Source organism: Pinus tabuliformis, chromosome 7 (genome assembly GCF_031772625.1).
Source record: "Pinus tabuliformis cultivar Carrire ecotype Pingquan chromosome 7, CPIR1, whole genome shotgun sequence".
Taxonomy (NCBI): Eukaryota; Viridiplantae; Streptophyta; class Pinopsida; order Pinales; family Pinaceae; genus Pinus; species Pinus tabuliformis.
Window position 1 is genome coordinate 1,043,272,189 of NC_142293.1, and position 27,710 is coordinate 1,043,299,898.

The 27,710-nt window shown below is 39.6% G+C and overlaps 1 protein-coding gene across 1 annotated transcript in view; it reads right to left on the minus strand.

Annotated features, from left to right (window-relative positions):
• Nucleotides 1-27,710, minus strand: part of FKBP12 (FK506-binding protein 12) — a 139,168-nt gene that overhangs the window by 75,024 nt on the left and 36,434 nt on the right. Inside the window, exons 2-3 of the mRNA XM_089459315.1 lie at nt 12,560-12,593; nt 12,348-12,409 (exon numbers count right to left, since the gene is read on the minus strand). Of these exons, the coding sequence (XP_089315441.1) occupies nt 12,348-12,409; nt 12,560-12,593 (96 nt within the window). The remainder of the gene's footprint in view (nt 1-12,347; nt 12,410-12,559; nt 12,594-27,710) is intronic.

Sequence of the window (27,710 nt, forward strand, 5' to 3'; positions counted from 1 at the left end):
GGCAGTCAGATTGAATAGATTCCACCACCAAAAGTTGCAGCTTTCAGAGGAGGTTTAGATGAACCTACAGCGCAGTTCAGATGAGGAGATCTTCTGGTCCACGCAGGTCAAACTTCACTTCTGCAATTGCAGCTTCAGTTTCAGCAACTTCCTTCAAACTAGGGCATTCAATATCTTGCAAACTGTCTGTCGGATTGACTTGATTCCACCACCAAAAATTGCGACTTTCAGAGGAGGTTCAGATGAACCTACAGTGTAGTTCAGATGAGGAGATCTTCTGGTCCACGCAGGTCAAACTTCACTTCTGCAGTTGCAGCTTCAGTTTCAGCAGCTTCATTCAAACTAGGGCAGTCGATATCTTACAAACCGTCCGTCGGATTGACTTGATTCCACCACCAAAAGTTGCGGCTTTCAAAGGAGGTTCAAATGAACCTACAGCGCAGTTCAGATGAGGAGATCTTCTAGTCCACGCAGGTCAAACTTTACTTTTGCAATTGCAGCTTCAGTTTCAGCAGCTTCCGACTTCACATGTGTGAGGGAGAGACCCTTTTTTGCGCAGCAGAGAAGAGACTCTTTTCTACGCAGTAGAGAGAGAGAGATGTGATGAGATGAGTGAGAGCAAATGAGGAAAAGTCCTCTTGTATTTATACACAACGTTGGTGTTTGAATAGATGCGACTGTTGGGCTTCTGAGCCTACATGAGTTGTAGGTCGGCTTGATAATAATTCCATAATCAAAATAAATTCATATCTCCATGAATACTTATCAGAATCGGATGATATTTATATCAATCCTACACCTCTCGAAGAGAGGAATCTAATAAAAATATTATCAGCGATGAATAAGATGACCCACATGAAGTTTGGCCCTAGTTTCCAATTTAACAGATAATGACTAGGGCACATACTGAACTGTGATTTAGCCTCATACATCAGCGTTTAGGACATGTCTTCCATGTATAATTAGGCTGCACCATTGGCTACGGCTAGGGCACATTGAGGCCTTCTTTATACATCATTCATCTGCGTCTATAGTGTTGCATTACTCCTTCTATTTTCTGCGGCTAGGGCACAACATGGGCCTGCTTTCTTTGCAGTTAGATGTCTTTTCCTATGACAGTATTTATGGATTTTAAGGACAGTTGCTTAGGGTCTCCTCTAGACCTGCGTTTAGCACTGTTAGCACTTCTCCTTGCTGCGTTATAGAAGTCTCCTCCATGACTGCGTTGGAGCTTCATCATTCACTGCATTAGGGCTTTTTCATTAGGGCAGCGTAGAGCCTAGGGCACTCCCTCTAGATCTCTCCTTCATCAAAACCCAAAATAGAAGGAAGAAAGAGATCACAAGAGTGTGAGTGTGTGAAAATGACTTGAAGGCTACCTCTATTTATACTAAAACGTTGAGCACAAGTGGGGTCAGTTTGGTCGTTGGCCGACCTTGCCGAATTGTCTTATAACACAAATAAATTCATAACTCCATGAATACTTATGAGAATTAGATGATCTTTAGATCAATCCTACACCTCTCGATGAGAGGGATCCAAGAAAAATATCAGCTGCCATATATGAGATGACCCACATGGAGTTTGGTCCTAGTTTCCAATTTTAACACTCCCTCTCAACTAGGGATAACTCCATCTATTGATCCATATGTCTGACTGTACTATCTCTGCCATCAGTGCCCTACACTGTTTTGCGCTGCTCTGCTCTTCTCTGTTGAACCATGAAAAAGAAGAATTGATCGAGAATGTTTCATACCATTCTCTACTGACCCGAAATCAATTTTATTAATCCCAGATCAATATCACAAGAGAGTGTCTCAAACCACTCATATTGATCCCAGATCAATGGAGGTCATCCTAGCATAGGGAGTACGGTAGATACAACGATGCGTCCATCAATAGTACTACTATGGTCCCTAACCCCATTTCCCTACTCATTGGCTAGATGAGAGGTACTTCCCATGAGTCCAAGACTGCATGGGTAGGATGCCTCGACAAAAGAACCATTCATCATGTCCCTAAGTCGCCTCGGGGTATCACAGGGTAAGGTTGAGCCATTCACCCTGTACACAACGCACCATTCGGGGATGGTGAGTCGCCCTATGGTCGCTTGTTGCTCCAAGCAGTACCCCAAGCCCCCAGAGCTCCCAGAGCTCAATGCATGCATCATGCAGGACCCTTATAAGAAGGTCTCTCAAAGACTCCAAGTCGTTCGAGAAAGTCACAAATTTGACCTTTCCTCGAGGCTTTGACAGAATGTCTATGACCTGTACATCAGTCTCAATGCGATAGAGCCTCCTCGCTCATCGACGTACCATATTCCAGATAAGATAGTATTTGATGTCTATATGTTGGAGCAATCATAGAATACGGGATTCCTCAACAATCGAATCCCCCCTGGTTGACACAGAGGATCCCGGTGGTATCCATCATGTGTACAAACAGCTCACTGAAGAGCTTCCACAACCAGGTAGCTTCACACGAGATCATACTCGTCGCTATGTATTCGGTCTCAGCAGTGCTTATAGCAACTGACTTCTACTTCGTGCTCATCCAGGATACCGAACAGAACCCAAAGAGAACCAGCACTCGGAAGTGCTCTTCTGATCCTCTACATTGCCTGCCCAGTCAGCATTTGAATAATCATCCAGCTTCACATTTCCGACAGTGTATCTCAATCCATGAGAGATTGTGCCCTAAATATCTCTGAGAAGATTCTTGGCACCAATCCACTGAGGCTCAACCATATATGAGGTTATCATACTAACTGCAACTCATATGTTTGGACGGAAATTCACCAAGAACATCAACGCGAATGAGTTTATAAAACTCAGAGGCATTTCCCAAATCTGGTTCAGCATCACTACCACATAACTTCTGAAAGTTAAGCTCCATCAAGGTAGTCACGAGCTTGCAGTTCACCATTCTCAATCCGGAATCCAACTCCCTCTTACTTTTGCAAATGAAAGGGTCTGTTCCTGCCAGAAAGAGGTCGTCCTCAGAAGGTGTCATTGTGAGAGGTCTATCATCCACAACCTTCAAACAATGGTTTGGATCGACTCCACTCCTAGTGAATCTCAGCTTCAATAGACAACTACCAATCCTCTCATACTAAGCCCGGGGTGTTTCTCCTCAAGCCATAGAGGGCTTTCTCCCACCTGCACACATGAGATTCCTGATCATGAATCTGAAACCCCTCAGATTGTTCCAAACCCATGGACCTGCTACATGAGGGGAATGGTCCCCTTGTAATATTTTCCTTCGGTACATCTCAGACATGTACCTTCATGCTCTTTTTGAATTTAGGCATCCCTATCACCATCTGACTCACATCAGGTAGGGCCCCATAATAGACCTCCAGTGCTATAGATGAGATGTGTCAATTGACATTGTCCCCAAAGGACCATCCTGCAACTTGATACAAATTGCCAACCTTGAACCCATGAGTAAAAGCATCTTTGAAAATTCTATTTTCAAACACGTACCTTTGCATCGATGAATGCCACCCTGAAACCTTTGACTTCCATTGTCGAAATGGACACCAGGTTCTTCTTACAATCAGGTACATAAAGAGATTCTATAAATGAATCGAGTTACCCTCATTCAATTGAGGGGTAACATTTCCTACACCCTTTCCGGGATAGGTGGCATCAGCTCCAAGTATAATCCCACGATTGTTTCCATCTCTTCCCAAATTAGAGAGAGCACCCTTCTATCTGATGGAGTGCCTTGAAGCACTACAATAAATAAGCCAGATTCCCAAAGAATCTAAAGGAGAGGGCCAATACAAGATAACACTTCTTTATCTTATCATAAACAACATTTGATTCTTCATACCTTGGGTTCCTTGCTTTCTCTGAAGAGTCGGTCGTTTCCTTGATGACCTGCATTACCTGTCATTCCTCTGATCATTGAAGATGTCCTTGGAATGATTGTTATCTTCATCAAGAGAGGTGTCCCTGCCATTCAGACACTCCTTCGCATAATGGTCGAACTTATTGTAAGCAATGCATCCATATTTCCTTTCACCCTGAGATCCGGACTTCCCATTGAAGTGCTCTGTAGGTAGGCCATCAGAAGCTTCTGTTGCGCCATTCTGATAATATAGTCTGCTTCGACTTTTCCCTTGGTGAATTTGAAGAGGGATGAGGAATCCATTGATCCTCTTGTCCTTTCCCAATAATCTTCGGTGATTGCTCTTTCACTCTTTCTTGGGCTTTGTCTTCACCTCAGCTGTGATACCATGTTAAAGTTAGGTATGTTCTATGCTTAGAGCAATTTATTTCAATTTTCAGAGTTAGCTCAATATCTTTTCCAAATTAGCAATCACATCAACATTAAAGTAAACTGCAAATAGAACATAAACACAAATCGTCGAAGACAAGCCAAAACAAGAGGACACAAGATGTGGCACTAGCCAGGGACAAACCCTAATGTGGGGAATCCCTTGATCAATTCTTATTATATGTTCTTCAATGGTTCAGCAGAGAGAGAGAGAGAGATAGTACATTTACAACAGAAGTCAACACTTTGACTTGTCGAGATAAAAGCATAGATCATCTCTAAGAAGATGATACATGAGATCAATTGAAGACATGTTGCTTCAACTGATTCTCCAAGGTGACTCCTTCACCTATCATTGTGCTACATCTTATCATCATGTTGCACCTCATCGTGTTGCACCATGTTGCACCCTATGTTGCACTGTTGTCCCATGTGCCATTGTTGAACCATGTTGTCATAGAACATGTCTCATGTGCTTGCCACAGCTATTCATGTTGTCCATGCTTGCCATGTTGCACCATGCTTGCCATGATATACATGTTTGCCATGTTGCACCATGTTGTCCATGCTTGTTGTCCCATTGTGCCACTGCTACATAATGTCATTGATATCCCATTATGCCACTGCCTCAGCATTGTGTTGTCCCATTGAACATTGTGGCACAATATCATTGCTGCTAGTATTGTTGTCCCATCACGTCTTGTTATCCCAGCAACCCAACATTGTTATTGTCCCAACATACTTACGCTGCTCTGAATATGTATGTACCATTGCCTAGCTGCCCTAGTTTCACTGTTGTAACAGCTTTACCTAACAATCATGCCTAAAACATATGGCAGTCATTAACACTTCCTTCAGCTCACAGTAATAGGGTCCTTGACTGTAGCAATCTTGGACTGGTTAGGGTACTTCCAACAACCATTCGATCTGCCCAGAAATGCCCTCCTTTACTGCAATTTCCCTTCTAAGAGAGGAGGAGACACTATACTACATTTTCTAGGTAGTCTATCCCTCATCAACAACTTCAGCCTTCCTCTGTTTGTTGCAGCTTCCTATATCAAGCCTCCTCCTCTTGACTGCGGCAGCCCAACACCCTTCAAATGATCATAAAACAGTCGTTATTGCTGCGGCATAAGGCATGCGATTAGGACACACCTGGACAGTGAGTAGGGCACAAACTAAACTGCGGATTTAGCCTCATACATCAGTGTTTAGGCCATGTATTCCACGTATAATTAGCCCTCACCCTTGGCTGCAGCTAGGGAACGTTGAGGCCTGCTTTATACATCATTCATTTGCGTCTATAGTGCTGCGTTAGTCCTATTCTCTGCAGCTAGAGCACAACATGACCCTGCTTTCTCTACGGTTAAATGTCTTTTCCTAGGACAGCGTTTAGGGCTTTTAAAGACAAATGCTTAGGGTCTCTTCTAGACCTGTGTTTAGGGCAGTTAGAACTTCTCCTTGTTGCACTATAGAAGTCTCCTCCATGACTGCGTTAAGGCTTCTTCATTGACTGTGTTAGGGCTTCTTCATTAGGGCAGCGTAGAGCCTAGGGCACTCCCTCTAGATCTCTCCTTCATCAAAACCCAAAACAGAATGAAGAGAGAGATCACAAGAGTGTGAGTGTGTGAAATGACTTGAAGGCCACCTCTATTTATACTAAAACATTGAGCACAAGTGGGGGTAGTTTGGTTGCTGGCCGACCTTGTCGAATTGTCTTATAACACAAATAAATTCATAACTCCATGAATACTTATTGGAATCGGATAATCTTTAAATCAATCCTACACCTCTCAATGAGAGGGATCCAAGAAAAATATCAGCTACCATAAATGGAGTTTGGCCCTAGTTGCCAATTTTAACAAAGGAGAAGTTGCTGCTACTGGAAGGTTAATTTATCTAAGGTTGACTTTGTAGAAGAAGAACCCATCACGAAGAAGCATTGACTTGGTCTTCAAGAGGTTATTGGTCAAGGGTCTAGGTCTTGGAATTCATCAATTGAAGAATCTCTAAGAAGAATTATGTGGGTTTTCCTCTCGAAATTTTAGAGTTTTTGGCCTTGGATGATCGCTTATATCTTGTGTCCTTTGTCTCATTATTGTTTATGTTCTAATAGATGTTTGATGAAGAGAACACAATAATAATCAAGTTAAGGAAGAATTTAATCAAGAGAAGCAAAAGTATCCACACGCAGTTATCAAGTAAGAGAAATCACATACTATTGTTGCCCCTAGATTTCTCAACATGGTATCAGAGCTAAGGTGACAAGTCAAGAAAAGGAAGCTCAATACAGGGCACTCAAGGACTAAATTCTAGAAGATCATCAAAGGCATCAATCATCAAGAAGGGCCTCTCACCTCAAGAGCACTTCAAGGGCAAGGATCTCATCATCATCTTGAAGGAAGTCTAAACCCTAGTTCAAAGAAGGCATCTACACTTGGAACATTCTTGAGATCCTTGCTCCATCATCATCTCAAGGAAGAAGACCTCATAAGGCTCCACCTTTACTCAAATTGAAGAGGTCTTCAAATCAAAGCATCTTGAAGCCTAATCATCCAAGGGAAGCAAGATCAAGGACATTGTCATCATCAAGGATTCAAGGTGATCTCCCTCTCTTTGGGTTAAGGATCAGTTTTGAGAAAAGACATCTTCTTCAAGAAGAAATATTCTATTACCATATCATCATCAAACTCAAGAAGGCAGCAAATTGAAGATATTGTCAAGGAGTATCTTTATGTCCACATTTGAATGTATCAAAATGTCTTTTTGCAAGGAGAGCAACAAGTTGGTTGGTTCATCAAACTTCCTTGCATAGAAGAAAAGGACAGATTTGATCCTCATAGAAAATGAAGTCGTGGAACATGTTAAGGGCTCAATCACAAAACCTCTTAAGGAAGAAGCTAAAGCTCTTGCAAAGTACATTAAAGGGGAAGTAAGGGCTAAAAAGATTCTCATAGAATCCATCAAGGATCCCCTCATTCGCTATGTATCAAAACTAGAAACATCAAAAGAAATATATGAAAAACTTATCAAATTGTTCTCTGAAATCACTGCTAGAGAAGTGATCTCGTCAAGACAAGAACTCTACAAGATGAAGATATCAAAAGAAAAAGGAATAGCCTCATACTTTATGAGGGTGTCAGAAATAAGAGACTAACTACAAGAGTTGGGAGAAATGATGTCTAACAAGGAAATGACTACCATAGTGCTCAATGCACTACCAGAGAAATGGGGCAACTTCACATCAAGCATCTTTGGGAAGAAGGAAGCTACTCCATTCAATGAACTATGGCCAATGTGCAAAATCAAAGAAACCAAGTTGAAGGCAAAAATCGATGTAGGATCAAACGAGCAAGCTCAAGCATTTGCTGCCATGGCTAGAAGAAAAGGGAAGTTTGGTCCTCAGAAAAAGAAGAAGAACATGTTGAAGGTTCAATGCTATGGTTGTCATGAATATGGGCACTACAAGAGAGATTATCCAAAAGGGAAGAAGCCCATGTCACTGAAGAAATGGAAAATTTTGAAAGAAAGAAATCAAAGGAGGAGGAAGTAAAAGATCTCTACTATGATTGAGATAGTCTTCCTCACTTAGTTCTTTTCAAGTTTTGTTTCAAGGTTTCTTTTGTAAAGTATAGCTATCATGGTAGAAATCATTAGAAGCATGATAGGATGCATCATGTTAGGAGATGGCATCATAGAAGCATAGGGTTGAAGCAAGAGCTCAAGACATCATCATACAAAGCATGAAAGATAGATGAAATAGAAGTCTATGGTAGTCATCCATGGAAGGATGCAGCTCTTGGTAACCCTCATTAGAAGCATAAGTAGCATTGATGGGAAAAAGAAAGTCATCTAGTATAGAACTCATCATACATCATTGGAAAGGAGCATTGTTCGAATGAGGATAAACAAGATCCTTTGTTGGAATCTTCATTAGAAGGTTCTCTTTTGGAAGAAGCAAGTGTCTTGCTGAGAATTCCAAGTTGGATGGGATTCATTGTTTGAATGATGGTATGATGACAAAGGAATGCAGCAAGTCAAGATGATTGAAGTACTTTCAATCATGGAAAAGGAAGTTGTCGAAGGAAGTCTAGATGACCAAAAGGAAGAGATGAGGTATGTATGCTTGTATTTGATAAAATTGAGTCATGTCATACACAGTTGCATATAGCATGGATAAATGCTCTATCTCATGAGCATGATCAAGAGAAAAGGGTCTCCTCCTTTGGAAGGATGCATGAAGGCATGGTTCACATATTGACTAGATGAAATCAACATAATACATCCTCAAATGAAATATGAGGTGGTTGACAAAAAATGAAGGAACTATGAATGGAAGTTCCTGAGGAGCAATACGGGAAGAAAGTAAGTAGAGATCATGAAAGATGCAACTATAGTCACATAGAAAAGAAAATCAACATTTGTTAACTAGAAGGATTGACCATGACATTTCCATGGAAAAGGTATGAAGACGCCAATGAAGTCTGGAAAGGAAGATAACCCTTGACATTTAATATCTTTTTGGAGATGTGTCAATATGTATGCAGGATGTTGATGTTACAACAAGCAGATGTCATTATGAAAAGACGATCACAAAGGTAATTTTGATTTAATGTTCATTTTTTATATTTGAACAATATCTGGATGGGCTAATGCAGGGATACCAAGGAAAGAGTTGTAGATGGCATCTACAACTGATACTCATGTGAGATCCTGAAGGAAACGTGACATGAGGAAGGTAGCAAGGTATGAAGGAAGGCCAGATATGGACAAATGGATCACTTTCCAATGAAAGGAAGGATGACATGACTGACATGATTCATAAATGAAAGTGATGGATGGTCTATGCCCTACGAAGAAGGCCCAAAAGATGAAGGCTCCATATCAAAGAAGATGAAATTCATGACATCGAAAGAGGGAGCCCTACAAGTAGTTGAATGTCCCATGATCTACACCTAGAGAACTGCTGGAAGCAAGTCCCTAGTTAAGATGGAGCTTGGTTACATTCCTTTTATGGAATGGGTTAGTCATCCTTGGGAGTGACAAATATGGTTCTCTACTTTGTGTGTCATGCACTAGACCAGGACTAAGTTGTAAGTCTTAGTGAAGGCCATGAGGAGAGATGGACACATCATTCTTGTCATCACTTTGGAAGAAAGAATGGAGGATTGGGTAATTATATGGTATCTTATACTCTTTGGGGATGTGTTAGGGCATCCAAGAGAAGAGTAGTCGTAGAGGACTGATATTCTCTGAGGACTGGGAATCCAAGATAAGAATAGTCCTGATGGAACACACTTTGAGAGAACCCAGGTTGGGTATGTTCTGAGAGAGACAATGATGATGGTGTCTAGAAATCATTGGTCTCGCCAGCATTGTGCTCTAATCTTGTGGAGAGATAGAGTTGTTAGTCAAGGGCTTGCTATGTGACAATGTTGAATGATATGATGTTATACAGATGGGTTACCAATCTAACACTTCTTATAAGAATTCTTCAAATTGAGAATGTCCAAGTACCTTGTATGGATAATGAATACCTCCTTAGTTAAGAGGGAGTGTTGAAATGTGTAACTAGGTTTGGTCTTCATAATGACATATGTAATGATGATTTTATGTATTTGATGTAATGAGAAAAATAAATTTGTTGATCTTGAGGCATGGGCCTCATGCTCAAGAGAATTTATTTTTAGGCTAAGCTCCCATTGAAAGCTTTTAGGGCTTGTCATTAAGTCTACAAGTCTAGGGAGTCATTGTCATGTATGAAGGACCCTTCTTGGGCATGTTATATATGGTTAGAAAATTATTTGAGTCAAAGAAACTTGAAAGAGCCAAAACGACCCTCCAAGAACAAGGCAAGGGATATCAATCAAGTCAACTATACCAACAATAAGTCAGGGTTAAACAAAGACAAGTCAGCCTCATATCAAGGGACACGGAGCCTATATAAGGAAGGTATCGACCTCATTCAAGGGGACACTTCACTTCAAAGTTTGATCATAAGGAAGAGAAGAAGAACGAAGAAAGAAGACCAAGGACGAAATTTCAAAATTAGTTTTTAGGCTGAAATATCTCACATGTGCGAGGAGTATTAGGGCTCTTACTGCAGCAAGGAAGCCGAAATTTTCAGTCACCCTAGAGAACTGAATTTGGGTGGCAAAAGGATTATATTGCAGGCCGAATTTGTGAAGGAAGATCTTGCCAAGCGAAGAAGAAAGGAGGTCGATTTCTCCATAGTGACATTCACACGTGTGACTTAGGGTTTCTGGAGTTAGGCCGAATTGCAATCAAGAGGTTGCAAGTCTAAAAAGAGAGGTCGAAGGAGAAGTTGTTGCTACTAGAAGGTTAATTTGTCTAAGGTTGACTTTGTAGAAGAAGAACTCATCAAGAATAAGCATTGACTTGGTCTTGGTGAGGTTATTGGTCAACGGCTAAGTTACCAGGATTCAGATACGGATTCGGATTCGCTAGTTTTTGAAAATCCAAGATCCGTATATGGCAATGATACTTCAAGTACAATTGAAAAATTATAATAATATTTTTTAAATTTTCAAAAGCACTTCTAGAGTTCAAAAATCAAATACAATTGTAAATCACAACATTTAGAACTGAAACCATTTAGCCATGTCTGTCACTGTGCTCAAGCATTGCCTGTCAATGCTCAAAAGTCAAACTGAACCAACTTTCCAAGCTTGACCTGACAAAAGAAAAAAAGAAATATTATGATCACCCGTCAAAGGCATTAATCGGACTAACTCCTTTTGTTTGTTTGTTACCTGGCTTCAAAGTTGATATTCCATGCTTGAAGTCGGACCTTTCTTTTACTTATTAGATAAAATTAACAAATTAAAATTCTCCCTTTTTTCATCAAAATTTAAATTAAATCAAATACAAAAATTTATAAAAGAATACAATACTCAATACTCCATGGAAAACCTTGAAAATATATTTTTACCATCAATTATATAAGGATGCCAACTGTTTCATGTTACGTACCAAAATTAATAACATGTAAAAAGGAGGTCTTTCAAAATCATTTTTGTTTCGAACACAACATATACATACATAAATGTTGTGAACATTTCACTTTGAGGATGTGAAAAGAGATTTTATTTCAAAATGATTTTTTGTCTCACCAGCACGTAACAAAATTTATTAAAACATATGGCTTCTCATTTTAAAATGATTGCCTTTCACTAATTATTAATATATAAACAAAAATTGTCAAAACATTTTGCTAGAATGAACCTTTCTATTACTTATATAAGGATTAGGGGCCAAGTGTAGTGCTCAAGAGTCAAACCACTGGGGCCAAGTTACAAACCATTGCTGCCTCCTCTGCTGCCTCTTCACTGCTGCTTCCTCCTCCGCTGCTGCTTCACTGCTTCGCTGTTGTGGCCGACCAAGACAAAGCATAAAGACAAGACAAAACCTAAATTGTAAAAACCGGTTTTTAATTTTTGAAATCCGTCGATCTTTTTTAAGGATCTGGCCGTCATCGGGATACGTTTCTGATTTTCATGGATCCTCCACTCAGGAGTATTTTTTCCGGTTCTCGCCGGATCTGTGGATCCTGGACCCTCGACCAGCAGATCCGGTAACTTAGGTCAAGGTTTAGGTCTTGGAATTCATCAATTGAAGAATCTATAAGAAGAAGAATTCTGTGGGTTTTCCTCTCAAGATTGGAGAGGTTTTGGCCCTGGCTGATCGCCTATATCTTGTGTCCTTTGTCTCATTATTGTTTACGTTTTGATAGCTGTTTGATGAAGAGAACACAATAATAATCAAGCTAAAGAAGAATTTAATCAAGCGAAGTAAAATGTATTCACAAGCAGTTATCAAGTAAGAGAAATCACATACTACTGCTGCCCCTAGATTTCTCAAAAAACGCTACATCAATTTCTTTGTTATTGCTCCTATAGAATTTAATAATTTATCCTTAAAGTCAGACTGAGATTGAGATTTTACTTATAAGAATTACAGTAGAAACACTAAATAATTTCACTGCCAACCTCTTTTGCATGATTACTCCCTGAATCAGAACAAGAACTAAAAAGAAATGTTACCTTTAATAACTCTCCCTTGCCCAATCGTGAATGTGAAAGGCTTCTGTCCTGGATCTTTTGTGCTGTGGAAGAATCAAACAGCAATAATGAAAGACAACAGTAAAATTCCTACTGTATAGAATTAGAATACACATTTGTGATTCGACCTGAACTTAGCAAAGTTATATATTCTATTTTAACAGCAAAAAATAAAATAAATTCAAAAAACTTACCTCCAGAATTTCTGAGACAGATCCTCATTCTTACCTACATTGTGAACAGAACCCAAGAAAATGAGATTAAATTTTAGCTATATTTATCAACTCATAAAAGTGAAAGACCAAATTAATAGGACCCCTGCATGTATTTCTTCTATGGCCATGCATTTCTGCTTCAAAATATTTCAACTTCAGTTAAAGTATGAGATGCTGGGAGCTTGTAGATCACCCCTACCCTGCATTCCTGTAAGAAAGGCACCCACCCTAATTTTCAAAGTGTGATCATGTACATCCGATCCCTATGACAGTCCTCTACTTTGAATCTCCAGTCCACATAGGCTTTAAGCCACGTCATATTACAAGTGTCCAAATAAATATCTCCCCATAGAGTAACCCACATTGGATTCCCTTTAAAGTCCTAATCAACATCTTTCACACTATCTATAGGTTTGACTCCCAGTGAAGATTAAAATAGAATTTCAAATTCTTGCCCATGACTAGAAGTAATATGGTTCATGCTGACTCAGTAGTCCTTGAATTTATAGTATTCATATTGACAACAGCTTTATCATTATGAAAGATTACATCAAAGAGACATTTAACCTCCTCATTGAGTTCAATTTGCAGTCTGAAGTTTGAACAGACATGGTATTGACTGTTATTTGCTACAAAGAAAGAAAAAACAATGTACATGGAAGCTAAAAGTGCCTTCCTACATGTCCCAAAGCTGACTTTGGAATTGGAAGCTGACAGACATTACTCAATGCCTTACGATATGGATGAAATCTCGGTGTTCCTCGAACACAGTCTCGAAACAGACTTGCATGTAAATGCACCTATTCAGTTGCTATTCTACCAAAGCCCTCGAGTGATGCAACGGAATAGAAGCCACCAACAAGCTTCCCGTGCAACCCAAACACACAGCCAACATCACATGACGTTCATGTCAACTTCACCAGTACAAGGTCGCTTCACTAATTTGTGGTTCAACCAATTTACCATTTCTACTCTCAACCATTAAAAATAGAAAATATAACAGTGAAACTTATGGGAAATAATAAAAATAAAAGAAATGGGGTTAAACCCCATAATAACAACCTCAATCATCACTCTTCATAGCCCCTAACGTAAATGAAGAGGAGATGAAAACCCAGGAGTACCAACATGCATTTGACCACCACTCTAAGGTTAAAGCTCATGGTGATTTATGCATAAGATGGAAAATAAATAAATAAACAAACAAAATCATATAGACCAAAAAGTTGTAAGAGAAGATAAAGCCAAATGCCCTGGTAGAAGCAAAACCAAATAGGAGATGCAGCAATCAGCAAGTATAAGACAGATGGATTCGATGTCATGAAATCTGGAAGACCAGGTCTCCCTCAAATCCCAAGTTCTCAGTTAGCAACTAGCTAATACTCAACCATAGTCTAGAAGGTAAAAGACAATTTGCAGCATTTACGATCATTAGAAGATCATTACATAATACACCAAAAAGTAGAAAATGTTAAACATGTCTGTCAAACTGTCAAGTGGCTCAGTTTTTCAAGGAATGTGTTGCTTCTGAGCTTGACATCCTTTTTGTGACCCTTTGTGCTAGAAGTGAAACGTTTTAAGCTGTCACATGAGCTTCCAAAATGGTTAGAAGCTTCCCCAAAATTTCCATGAAATCACTGGTTGGGAATGGCAAAAATGTATGTTAAAAAAATGAAAATACATTTATAGAAGTAAATAAAGAAAAAACAAAAAAAAAATCCAAAAATTATACAAAATTACCTATGAAATTGAAATTTTAAAAACTTAACCATGATGCCTAACTTACACATGGTTGTTGTGGGCTACTTTTTCAGAGAGGAACAAATGGAGTCTATCATGGCACGACTAAAAGCCAGCTTTGTGAAGCATAAGGGGGAAGACACCAAGTACTACATTGAGCACTACCTGATAATTCTCAGCTGGGGCAGCAAGAAACTGATTGTCAACATTGATCTGTGCAAACTCGGTGGTGGCCTGAACATTTCCTGTCAACCCATGAGGAGCTGTTATGACATTGACAAAAAGAGATTTACACTCAAAGTTTTGAGGAAAACAGGTGTTACGTTGAAGGGGTGCAATATCCTCCCAAAAACCTTCCGTTTAGGGTTGATGCACAGGATATGTTGCAGATCAAGGACAAGAATTTCGTTTTTTCTACTTCTGGTTAGAAGTGTTGTGAATCCTCATGCCAACCTTAATGCCGGTGCTCTGGCTCCTCATGTTTCAACCCCCAATATTATTGTTTCTGCAGTAGTGTCACAGAAGAGGTCTACAAAGCCGAAATGAGGACGGGATGAGGATAGAATTAACCAGACAACAAGTCCATGGCAACGCAAGGGTTGGAAGGAGCACAGTTGGTGTCTGATGTTTGGCCCTCACATGAAATGGTCACCTACAATGAATTGGAAATGGTCTGTCTGCTAAACAAGTGTTTGATGAGATGCCAACCCAGCAAGCACATTCTCAAGTCATGAACAAATCACTCTCTGGATAACCCTGATGATGTGTGTACATTCTGGAGATTCTAGGTAGAAGTAAAGCTAAATCTGGAGCAGATGATGCAGATTCCAGTAGATCAGCAGTGACCTCTATTTGAAGGGAAACAAATCAAGGATCAGGCTCTACAATCAACCTACTGTATATGCAAGATTCAACTCTCTTTCTGATATTACGCATGTATGGAGGAGTGGTGGGAAAAGGTGCATCTTCATCCTCCAAACCCTCTTTTAAAGTTGTGATCTGGAACAAATCACCAACTCCATCTACACTTGTACCTTCCATGCCCACTGCATATACTGTGGATAAATCAGAAGAGATGCCATGGATGGATGTCTTAACAATACAGGTCACAAGACTCCACTCGATATTTAGATCAGGAGAGATCATATGGAGATTTAATAGGCACTCTTTCAGATTTGTACCAGTATGTTCTTACAGTTTCTTTATTGTTATCGTTTTCAATCATGTTGATTTTCAGAAAGTGTTTGAAGAAGGTCCCTAGTATTGGGAAAGTGCAGGACTTCATCGATGGTTTCCAGATTTTGACCCTAACAACCTATCAGTCACTAGAATGCCAGTTTGGGTTCACCTCCCAAATTTGCCATTAAATTTAAGGCATTTATCAGTTCTGGAAGATATTAGGAATACTTTGGGCAGCTACATGAAAATAGATGTTGAGAAAGCCACATCGAGTTTGTGAACTTATATATTTGTGTTGAGAAATACCTCAGTAAGGGTATTCCAGACAATAAATCTCAAGCAAGAAAATTTTAGATGGACACAGGTTTTGGATTATGAGACTACATTTTTCCAGTGTCAGATATGTGAACAAACAGGACATCTAGAGGATACATGTCCCCATGTCCAAGCCCATCCTCCATGGAAAAAAAGGCCCACACCAAAACCAAAAAGTTTCGATTTTGAAATTTCCATAAGCAATTGAAGCCCAACGATGAAGGTGATCATGATGAAAAACTATAGCAAACAACATATTCAAAAAAATTCAATCACGCCTTTCCAGAAGTGCTGAATGAGGAAACAACTTTCCATGTGCAGGCTACAGAGGAAGCCCAAAATACAGATATTTCATTGTGGGATAGAAGTAGTAAACCATTTTGCATCAAAATTAATGAAGAGATCTCACGAATTTGGCAAGTCTGCCTCCTACAAGGAACAGGTATGTTCAATGAATTCTGGAAATCCAGTTTTTAAATTACAAATTGTCCCTGTGGAACCACTTCAAGGAGGTGGACTGAGGCCAAGAAGAAAAAAAGGATGAAGCACAGGATTGAGAATTTCTTGCATCCTTTTCTTTTCATCAAGCTTTCTTTTGTTTCTGTTTTGTCTTGAATTAGCTAGTCCATGCTCATCTATTTTTATGTTAACTTATCAAATGGAGGGAGTCTCATTTTCCCTGATCATATGAAATGCTCCTGTAATGTCTGTAGAATGTAACCTACTTTCTTTGTTAGGAATAAGAAATTACAACTTTTTCCCAAGTAAAAAAAAAAAAAAGAAACAAAATCATAAAATTACATACTAATATCATTTGTGATTTTATAAAACAACATGAATAAAAATTATATTAAATTAATTAAGAGTTGCTAAAACAATAATCTGTTTAATTAATTGTAGAAGTGAGCAGTTGCTATTTACATAATCCAAAAAGGCAGAATGCACAAAACAATATTAAAGTATGAATCTATAGTTGCTAGTGGCAAAATACCTAAAACAATACTGAAGTATGAATCTATAGTTTGTAGCGGCAAAATGCCTGAATATGTCATCAATTATAATTTAGAAGTTTGAACTCGGGCTTGGGGGTGCTTTTGCCATATTTCATGATGATGTTCACTTGAATAATAGCATACCTTGCCTACATACCCAGTTTTGCCTAAAATATACACAACTATTTTGTAACTACTCTAATGTGGTTGCCCATAAAGTAGTGTCTATAAGTATTGCATGGCAAACCCAAGAAACAACCATTGTCCACTCTTGTGACAAACTGCATCAACATTTTGTTTATGCTTCATGATCTCCCTCAAGTGTGGGCTATGATAACAAGATGTTGGACTCATCCTTTGATGCACTAAATTGCCACATAGATTTCACTATATATTAGAAATTTCCCTGATTAATTAGCAGTTATAAATGCTTAATTTAATAACCATTATTCCTTCATTTCATTGTGGTCTAGCGAATACTTAGAGCAATTTCCAATAACAATGACCCAAGGACAAATCCAACTGGGCTAGCACTCCCCCTGCATTGTCAAGTGTGGCTTTTCTTGCAGCCCTACCACAATGATGATGTAGTGGCCTAGACAACAATATTGTTCCAATATGTCATGATTTCCTAGCCTTTGAATGGTTGATGTATGTCTGACTTAGTTGCGGCAAATAATGAGACTTTGCATCCACCAATCATGAACTGTTTCCAATGGGGCTTTTTAAAATTAATAATCCTAAGTATTGATTTATACTATTCTAACTGGTTATTCGATGTCAATTGTGTTTAACACAGCAATGGAGTAGGCAACTCCCATGGCACCCAATTCTTTCCAGTGCCTAAGTTAATGATTAGTTGGTGAAGCTATTCATTAACTCCCACATACCTAGACATTCATTAATTTGACACCTTTGATTCCCCTCACTTGCATAGTTAATGTGAAGCAAGACATCAAGTTTTATGCATAGAAGAATCCCATAGAATGGTGGAAAATGTCTGGGAGCAAAGCCTGAGAGATCCACAAGCTTGCCTTGCAATTGTTATCCCAGGTTAATGATTCCTTGGCAATTGAAAAAAACAGGTCAACTTATATATTCATCCACTATGTTAAGAAGAACATGCTTACCTCTAAGAGAGCAAAGAAATGTGCTTTTGAAAATAGAAGCCTCTGTTTAAGGAAGTAACCTAAGTATTTAATTGGACATGAAGCGCAATGGGATGTGGATGCTAGGCGTTGATGTGGTTTCCTTGATTCTCACGTCTTAAACCCATCATCACATGCCTTTTTCCTTTTATAATCCTTTGAATGCCACCGTGGCCATGCCAGTTAATCTTTAATATATATTCTCAATCCCCTTTGTTTTAGTTTGGGATGAAAATCCCTAAAAATGCTTATGTAAGGAATCTCATGTGCAGAGTCGTGGGATGGTTTTTGTCTCACAACTCCGCAATCTGCATTCATCTTTGTGAAGTTCCTTTTTCGCATCAAAGAATGGCGTAAAGTGCAAAGTAGTGAAACGAAAATATGCACTGTCGTCCAACTCCAAAATATGCATTCCCTTACACTCTGCTTGGTTGAATAAGTGTCAAGCCTATCCCTCTTCTTTCTCTCCACCCATAGCACCACAACCCCATAATCTACATTCTACATTTCCTTTGACATGCAAAGTGTTAACTCCATGCCCACATAACTCATGGTTCACCAGCCCACGTTGTTAATTTTAGTTAACACTGGTATGTTCTATGCTCAGCACAATTACTTCAGTGTCCTTTTAGCAGCCCAATGACAATTTCCAAATTAGTTTCAAATAGCAATCACATTAACAGTGACTGTAGATAGAACATGAAAAACAAAATGCTGAAGAGAAGCCAAAGACAAGAGAACACCAGATTTGGCAAATGACAGGGAAGAACCCCCAAAATGGGGAAAACCCTTGATCAATTCTTATTATTATATCAAATGTTCAGCAGAGAGAGAGAAAACAATAAAGACAAAATTAACTTGCCAAATGATAATCAAAGCAGCCCTGTCAAATCTGTAATTTCCTGCAGTAGTCAACAGCCCTAACTAAAAAGTCAACGCTGGTCAAAGTAGCAGCAAACTGTCCTCAAAGCAGCTCAGTCATACTCAGTAAAACTCGGCCTTCTAAGGTGTTCAAAGTTAGCCGAAAGCAGTCATGAAAACAACAGTCAAACTTGGTCAAATTCTGAGGTCAACTCTGAGTCAACCCTGTGGTCAGCCCTGCAATCAGCCTCAGTCAGTGTGCCCAGAATACCTCGGTTTTATTGCCACTAGGTGTGGCCTCCAAAGATTGAAATTCTGGCAGAAAATCGCAGTCAAATGTGGTCAAAACACCCCAGGTCAATGCTGGCAAACCTGCAACAGACTGAAATTTGGGCCCTGCAATTTGTTCTCCTTACCACACATGTAAGAGAATTCAGCTGCCCAATAGTTGTACGAACAAATCAGATGAAGAGAAAGAAGAATGTGTGAGATGAGATGATGCCAAATGAGGTTGGAGGTCTCTCTTATTTATACAAAGAGTTGAGGCTGAAGTGACATGTCTCTTGGGCTTCATGATGATGTGGCCGACCTTTGACAATTTGCGCATGTGTGGGCATAAATTCAAAAACATATTTCTGCTTATCCAAATTTGATGATCTTTAGGTCGATTTTGGTCCTCTCGAAAAGAGGAATTCAATGCAAGAATCATCTCCATCAAATGAGTTGTCCAAAGTGGAATTTGGCACTAGTTGTCAATTGTAACACTCCCTCTCAACTAGAGAGAATTCCACCGGCCAATCCATCATGTCATCCTGTCATCATGTACCATCTTTGCATCTCATCTCAACTCTGCTAAACAACGATGTAATAATGAAGAAGAATTGATCGAGAGTGAGCCACAAGACCTTGCCACTCTCCATTGACAAAATTCAATCCAGTAGTAGAACTCCAATCGGATTTGATCTTGAATGATCAAGTTGTTGAACACCATGCATTCTAGACATAGCGAGTACGACAATATACGATGCGTCCATCTTTAGGGTTATGGTCCCAGTCCACTTTTCCCAACTCATTGGCCAGATGAGTGGTACTTCCCATGAGGCCCGAACTACATGGTTAGGATGTATGTTGGGGCATCCGCATGAGAAGGTGAACCACTCATCCTGCTCATCATTTACCATAGAAGAAGGTGAACCACTCATCCAATGCATATATCACCAATCGTAGGGGAAGGTGAACCACTCACCCTACACACGTGTCATCAATCGTAGGGGATAGTGGACCACTCACCCTGTACACAGTGCACCTATAGGGGAAGGTGAACCACTCACCCTATGGTCACTCATAGCTCCAAGAAGTACACCAAGCCCCCAAGAGCTTCCAGAGCTCAGTGTCAAACTCAAGTGGGACCCTCATGGGAGGATCCTTCCATGACTCCAAGTCTCTCTCAGAAGGCTAAGAATTTGACCTTCCCCAAGGGCTTCGTGAAAATGTCAGCTATATGCTCATCAATCCTAATGTGTTGGAGCCTTATTGCTCCCCATTGTACCATATCCCGAATAAAGTGGTACCTGATGTCAATATGCTTGGCGCAGTCGTGGAACACGGGATTCTCTGAAAGGCGAATCCCACTCTAGTTGTCGCAATAGATCACGGTGTTATCACGTGCTCAAATAGCTCACTGAAGAGCTCCCACAACCAAACAACTTCACAACAGGCCATACTAATAGCAATATATTCGGCCTTCGCAATGCTTAGAGCAACTTATTTTTGCTTCTTTCTCATCCAAGAAATCGAAGCAGATCCCAATGAGAAGGAACATCTTGACGTGCTCTTTTTATCCACCACAGCATCAGAATATCCATGTAGCCTCAAATTCACGACAGTGTATCTCAACCCATAGTTGATTGTGCTACAAAGATATCTCAAGAGGTTCTTAGCAGCAATCTAATGTATGTGATGAGGCTCAACAATAAATTGACTTAAAGTATTCACAGTGAAGCATATGTTTGGTCAAGAGTTTACCAAGAACATCAAGGCCCACACAAGTTGTCAATACTCGAAAGGGTTTGCTAATTCGGGCCCAACAACACTTCCACATAGTTTCTTGAAGTTGAGTTCCATCAGAGTAGACACAGACTTGCAATCAACCATCCCACATCTCTCTAGCAGCTTCACAATGTATTTTCCTTGAGAAAGGAAAATCTCGCCTGAATTTTGCCAAACCTCCCATGTTAGGAAGTAATGCATCAATCCTAGGTCCTTCATCTCAAACTCGGAAGTCAACTCCCTCTTGCATTGATAAATGAGAGGGTCTGCACCTGTTAGAAAGAGATCATCAACATAAAGGGCCAAATAAGAGGCATGTCTTTTTCAACCTTGAAGTACAGGTTACGATCAGCATAGCTCCTTGTAAATTCTGGCTTCGCAAGATAACTGTCAATCCTCTCATACCAAGCCCTAGGGGCTTGCTTCAACCCATAAAGAGCTTTCTTCAACCACCATACATGTGTCCTTCGATCTTGAACCTCAAATCCCTGAGATTGTTCCAAGTAGACTTCCTCCTTAAGTGAGCCATGCAAGAAAGCAGTTTTGACGTCCATTTGGTGTAGGATCCATCCTTGGTTGGCAGCGAGAGCAAAAATAGATCATATAGTGGTATTTCAGGCAACCGGTGCAAATATCTCATCATAGTCCACTCCATCCTTTTGATAGAAGCCACAAGCAATGAACCTAGCCTTATTTTTTTCAGCACTTCCATCAACTCCATGTTTGATTTTCTAAAGCCATTTTGTGGGGACCACAGACTTGTCCTTGGGTCTAGTCACCACGTCCCAGACATCATTCTTATGATAGATTCATATTCCTCATTCATCGCATCCTTCCATACTTGGTGTTTTACATCTTCTTCGAATGTGCATGGTTCAGCTTGAACGATAGTACTCATGGCAGCAAAGTACCCTTGATACATGTTTGGCTTCTTACTTTCACGAAATGTCCCTCTTGGAGCAATATATCTTTCAGCATCTTGGAGAATATCTTTGAGCCATAGTGGACATTTCCTTGAGCTAGAGGGATCACCAAGAGGTGGATCAATAGGATCCATCGGGCATAAGTTCATCTATCGAAGGTTCATCCTGTTTTTTGGCAACATCATCATCCTTCCTTGGGATAGGGAGATATTTGGCTTTCCCAAGGGCAGTATCTTCATCAAATGTGACATCATGGCTTGCTTCTACATCTCTTTGACCAGGCACATAGATTCTATATGCCTTTGAATTTCAATTTTCACTATAGCTGACAAATATTCCTTTCTTCCCAGAAGCTTCCAATTTATTTCTTTTCTCCTTAGGCACATGAAAATACATCGAACAACCAAAGATTCTAAAATGAGAAACATCAAGTTTCTTTCCAGTGCAGACTTCTTCGGGTGTCTTGAAATCCAAGGCTTGATGCGGGCTCCTATTTTGAACATCTACGGTAATGTTGACAACTTCTCCCAATAATAACTTTGGTAGGCCTTGACCATGAAGCATGGCACGGGTGGCTTCCATTATTGTTCAATTCTTCCTTTCAGCAACTCCATTTTGCTCAGGAGTGTATGGGACAGTTGTCTCCCTCTTAATGCCAGCCTCTCTGCAAAAGTCATTGAATTTATTTGATTCATATTTGGTTCCATTGTCGGTCCTCAATATCTTGATCTTCTTCCTTGTTTGATTTTCCACCAATGCTTTGAAAAAAAGGAACCATTTGAACACTTCATCCTTCCTCTTCAAGAAATAGATCCATGTTTTGCGAGAATATGAATATCCTCCTAATGATGTTATGGGTAACATACTAGACAGGTCATAATGGACCAATTGAAGAATATCAAATTGTGTTGCTTTCACTAGAAGGGAATGGTCCCTTTGTAAGTTTCCTAGTTGCACAACCCTGACAAACACCTTCATGATTCATGCTAAACTTGGGCATACCTGTGACCATCTTCCTTACCCCAGGGACGGCTTTGTAATGAAGGTGGGAAAATCTCAGATGCCATAATTCACATTGTAGAGAAGTACCACTCGCCAAAGCTCCCAAGGGACTTCCTCCAACTTGATAGAGACCATCAACCCTAAACCCAAGAGTAATTTCATCTTTAGGGTTTCTTTGCCAAATACGTACCTTTCCATCAACAAATGCTACCTTGATCAAATCGGGCACATACAATACTTCTTGTAGATGAATGGTATGACCTTGACTGGAAGAGTGACAGTACCTTATCCCTTTCACGAGGTAGGTGGCATTATCTCCAAGTATGATCTTCAAATTAGTCTTCTTTTCAACCAAATTTGAGAGGGCCTCCTTGTACCAAGTGAAGTGTCTTGAGGCTCCACTATCATTCAATCAATGATCCAACGTATTCGAAGAAGAGGCAGTAGATAGAGCGGAAATAAGATAAAACCCATATTGTTTTTCTACAACATTATTTTCATCATACCTGGCATTTATTATCCTCTTGGGACATCAACCATTTCCATTTTGAGCAACAGGAGCATTCCTCTTTCCTTTGTTGTTGAGCCTGTCGTTCCTTTGATCGCCATTGCCTTTGAAATTTTTGTGGTTGTTGTTGTCATCATCCCTTGGAGTATTCTTCTTGTGAGGACACTCTCTAGCATAGTGGTCGAACCTGTTACAATTGTAGCACCTTCCTTTTCTTCCTTCTTTGAATCCCTTCTTAGATCGTTGACCCTGTCTCCTTGGACCAACATTATACTTCCTCTTTGCCGAGAAAGCAATAGGTTCATTTCCATTTGAGGGCTTATCTCTCTCCATCATCTTAGTCTCCTCTTGAATGCATCTAGCCAATAATTCATCGAAACCAGGTATCCTATCACTGTTGAGAATAGTGATGACGAATAGATCCCAAGGTCTTGAAAGACCTCCAAGTGCAATGAGAGTGAGTTCCCTGTCAACAATAACTTCTCCAATAGATAGTCGGTCATTCTTGATTTGTGTTATTCTCATGAAGTAGGATTGGATAGACTCCCCTTTGTCCATCTTAATATCCTTCAACTTGTTCTTGAGAAAGAGGATTTGATTTGCATTGTTCAATTTGAACAACCCAACCAGCTTATCACGCATCTCCTTAAATGTTCCCAAATCAGAAATATAAGCAACCAAATGCTTTTGAATGGAGTCAATGATAATTTTCTTAGCTTTTAACTCACCATTTCTATACTTTGTCTTAGTAGCAGCCAGTGCATTTGAAGGAGGCTCCACCACTTTTCCTTTCACATAGTCCATTGCATCATGCTCTTCCAAAGTCAAGTCCAAAGTCATTTTCCATGCATGATAGTCAGATTTTCCATTGAGCTTGTCCTCAGTCATTAAGTAAGATGTAGATGCCATGGAGACTTGTCCAATAGTCTTGTCCAACAAATCTCTCTTAGTGATTGGTTTTCTCTCTCTTGCTTGGGCTTTGTCTTCACCTAGGCTCTGATACCATGTTAGTTTTAATTAGCAATGGTATGTTCTATGCTTAGCACAATTACTTCAATGTCCTTTTAGCGACCCAATGACAATTTCCAAATTAGTTTCCAATAGCAATCACATTAACCATAAATCACATTGACAGTAACTGTAGATAGAACATGAAAAACAAAATGTTGAAGGCAAGCCAAGACAAGAGAACACCAGATTTGGCAAATGCCAAGTAAAAAACTCCAAGATGGAGAAAACCCTTGATCAATACTTCTTATTATTATATCAAATGTTCAACAGAGAGAGAGAGTACAATAAAGTCAAAATTGACTTGCCAAATGATAATCAAAGCAACCCTGTCAAATCTGAAATTCCCTGCAGTAGTCAACAGCCCTAACCAGAAAGTCAACATTTGTCAAAGTAGCAGCAAATTGTCCTCAAAGCAACTCGTCATACCCAGTCAAACTCGGCCTTCTAAGGTGGTTAAAGTCAGCCCAAAAAGGTCATGAAAACAGCAGTCAAACTTGGTCAAATTTTGCGTTCAGCCCTGCAGTCAACCTCAGTCAATGTGCCTAGAATACCTCGATTTTAGTGCTAATAGGTCCAGCCTCCAAAGATCGAAATTCTGGTAGAAAATCGCAGTCAAATGTGGTCAAAACACCCTTGGTCAACAGTGGTCAAACCTGCAATGGACTCTAAAATTTCGGCCCTGCAATTTGTCCTCCTTGCCACACATGTGAGAGAATTCAGATGCCCAATAGTTGTATGAACCAAACAGATGAGGAGAGAGAAGAATGTGTGAGATGAGATGATGCCAATTGAGGTTGGAGGTCTCTCTTATTTACACAAATCGTTGAGGGTGAAGTGACATGTCTCTTGGGCTTCATAATGATGTGGCCGACCTTGACAATTTGCACATGTGTGGGCATAAATTCAAAAACACATTTCTACTTATCCAAATTTGATGATCTTTAGGTCGATTTTGGTCCTCTCGAAAAGAGGAATTCAATGCAATAATCTTCTCCATCAAATGAATTGTCCAAAGTGGAATTTGGCCCTAGTTGCCAATTTTAACACACCTTCTATCACGTATGCAATACAATAAAGCCACCGAAGTGGACCTATGGCTTGGAGACGAGTGTCAAGATTTGTGGGAAATGACTGCACAAAATTGAGAAACTAATAAAAGCAAGATGAATGGCATACTCTAAACTTGTTTTTGGAGTCCTTGATGTTTTGGTTGGTATGATTATATAATAAGCATCATATCAAGAAATTATCTAAGCATTCAAAAATCTTCCAATTCTATACAAGTTGCAGTGGATGAAGATGGCTCCCAAGAAAAGGAATAAACCTTTTGTTGGTGGCATAGTCAACTCATTACCTCATGCTAATAAGGTTGTTCAGTGGTTTACTCCTTACAAATGGTACATACAATTTTCACTTGAAAAAGACACAAAGAGATAAAGGCTTAGGGCTTTAGCTTAGTGAATGTTGAATGTCTAGTTGAGGTGATTTATTGTCATAAAATAGTACCTTGGTGTGACAAGCAGTGGAATTCAATCAATTGTCATAAAATAGTACCTTGGTGTGCCAAGCATTGAGATTCAATGCATCACACAACTAGGTTGGAATGCTAATTTGTCAATTCCAACTGAGATGTTTCAATTGTCAACAATGACCACTTTCCTTTAAGAAAATGCTATAGGGTTTGGCATGATAAACAAATGGTGCAAAAATCACAAGGTCGTAAATTACCACAAGTGTACCAAGTAAACATATTTGAAATAGTTGACCCATATCAAGAAACAACATGGTTATTTGGTAGAATGGTTGAACAAAAGTCGAGAGTGGAGAAAGAAAGGCATGTCACATATATTATTTATTACACTTTGTGTAAGTTGAAAAATATGGTAGCCATGATTGGTATTTTCGTCTTGAAAAAAAAATGGAAATTTGAATTTTTAAATTTGCCTCCAAATTTATTAAGTCGGTTGGACCCAGTGAAGCACGACCCTTATAAGACCCTTCAAGACTCGCAGATCTTGATGAGTCATGTGTCGAAACGAGTCACTCTCATAGAACCCACGCATAAGACCCTTACCTACGCTGACTCACATAAGACTTGCGTTGACTCATTGACTTGTATCAAAATCGTATGGACCCATATAAGACCCGTCCCTGGCAGCAAATTTCATTTTTTTTGTTAATCCATTTATTTATTTATTTATTTTTGTATTTTGCCAAGTCTTATACAGGTCGTTTCCGATTCTTATAAGAGTCTCCGAGTCAATAGCCAGACGAGTCTTATATGAGGACGAGTCGTGCAACATTGGTTGGGCCCTTAAGAGGCACCCATTCGGCTCCCACTTGAAGGCTATATAAAGGAGATCATTTCTCCTCACTTGAAGGCTATATAAAGGAGATCATTTCTCCTCATTTGGATAGATTAATTTGGTCTAATACATCTTTGATCCAACAAAATTACAAGAGGGCCGAAATTTCAAGAGGCGGCCAAAATTCTAGGGAGGGCCGAAATTTTAGGGACTTGACATGGCACTTTATCATGATTTTGGTTACTAGTTTGGCTATTATTCTGCTATTTGTTATTTATGATGTATTGATGAATCTGGAAACTCTCTCTATCTCATAAGGAAGAACTTTTTATGGGTTTTCCCCTTGTGGGTTTTTCCTTGGTTGTGTGCCTAATTTTATGTGTCTCTTGTCTCTTTGTTTCATGGTTACTTTACTATTAGTTGATATTTTTATTCTGTGTAACTGCCTAAATCATATTGAATTTGATGTTATGTGAAACTAATGTTTAAATTGATCATTGAAGTAGTTATCAGGTGAAGAAAAACTTAATTCTAGCAGTTGCACTAGAATATCAACATGGTATCAAAGTTATGGATTGAAGTATGAAGCTAAAAGATCACTTTGTTGACATATGGATCAAAGTATCATGCATCTTGTGGCTTAACTCAGATTTTTCCTAGGCTTGCATTACAGTAATACATACTCTCAGAATGGTAGCACGCATTTAAAGCTCAACAAGTTCGTATGGTAGCATTTTCTGTGATCTGAATGGCACTCTCCTTAAAGGACTCGTATGACATTTGTGGAAAGCTCGCATTCATTTAAGAAATCAACTCCTTGTGGTTCCTGCAAATTCCAGTGGATAGAGATATGAGCTCTTGGCTTGCTCTATTGATCGCACTGTTTTAAGATCCGGCCGACTTGGATCCGACTTGGCCGAGTTGGTCCAACGCAGGAAAAAAAAAATTGACTCAGCAGATTAACTGGTTCAGGAAGCCGAGTTATTGCATGACTCAGCGAGTCAGTCATGACTCGGTCAACCCGGCCAGATCCGCATCTACTCGGCCGAGTCAATAAATGCGGCCAGTCACCCAAAAAAAACTGCGATTTTTCTAA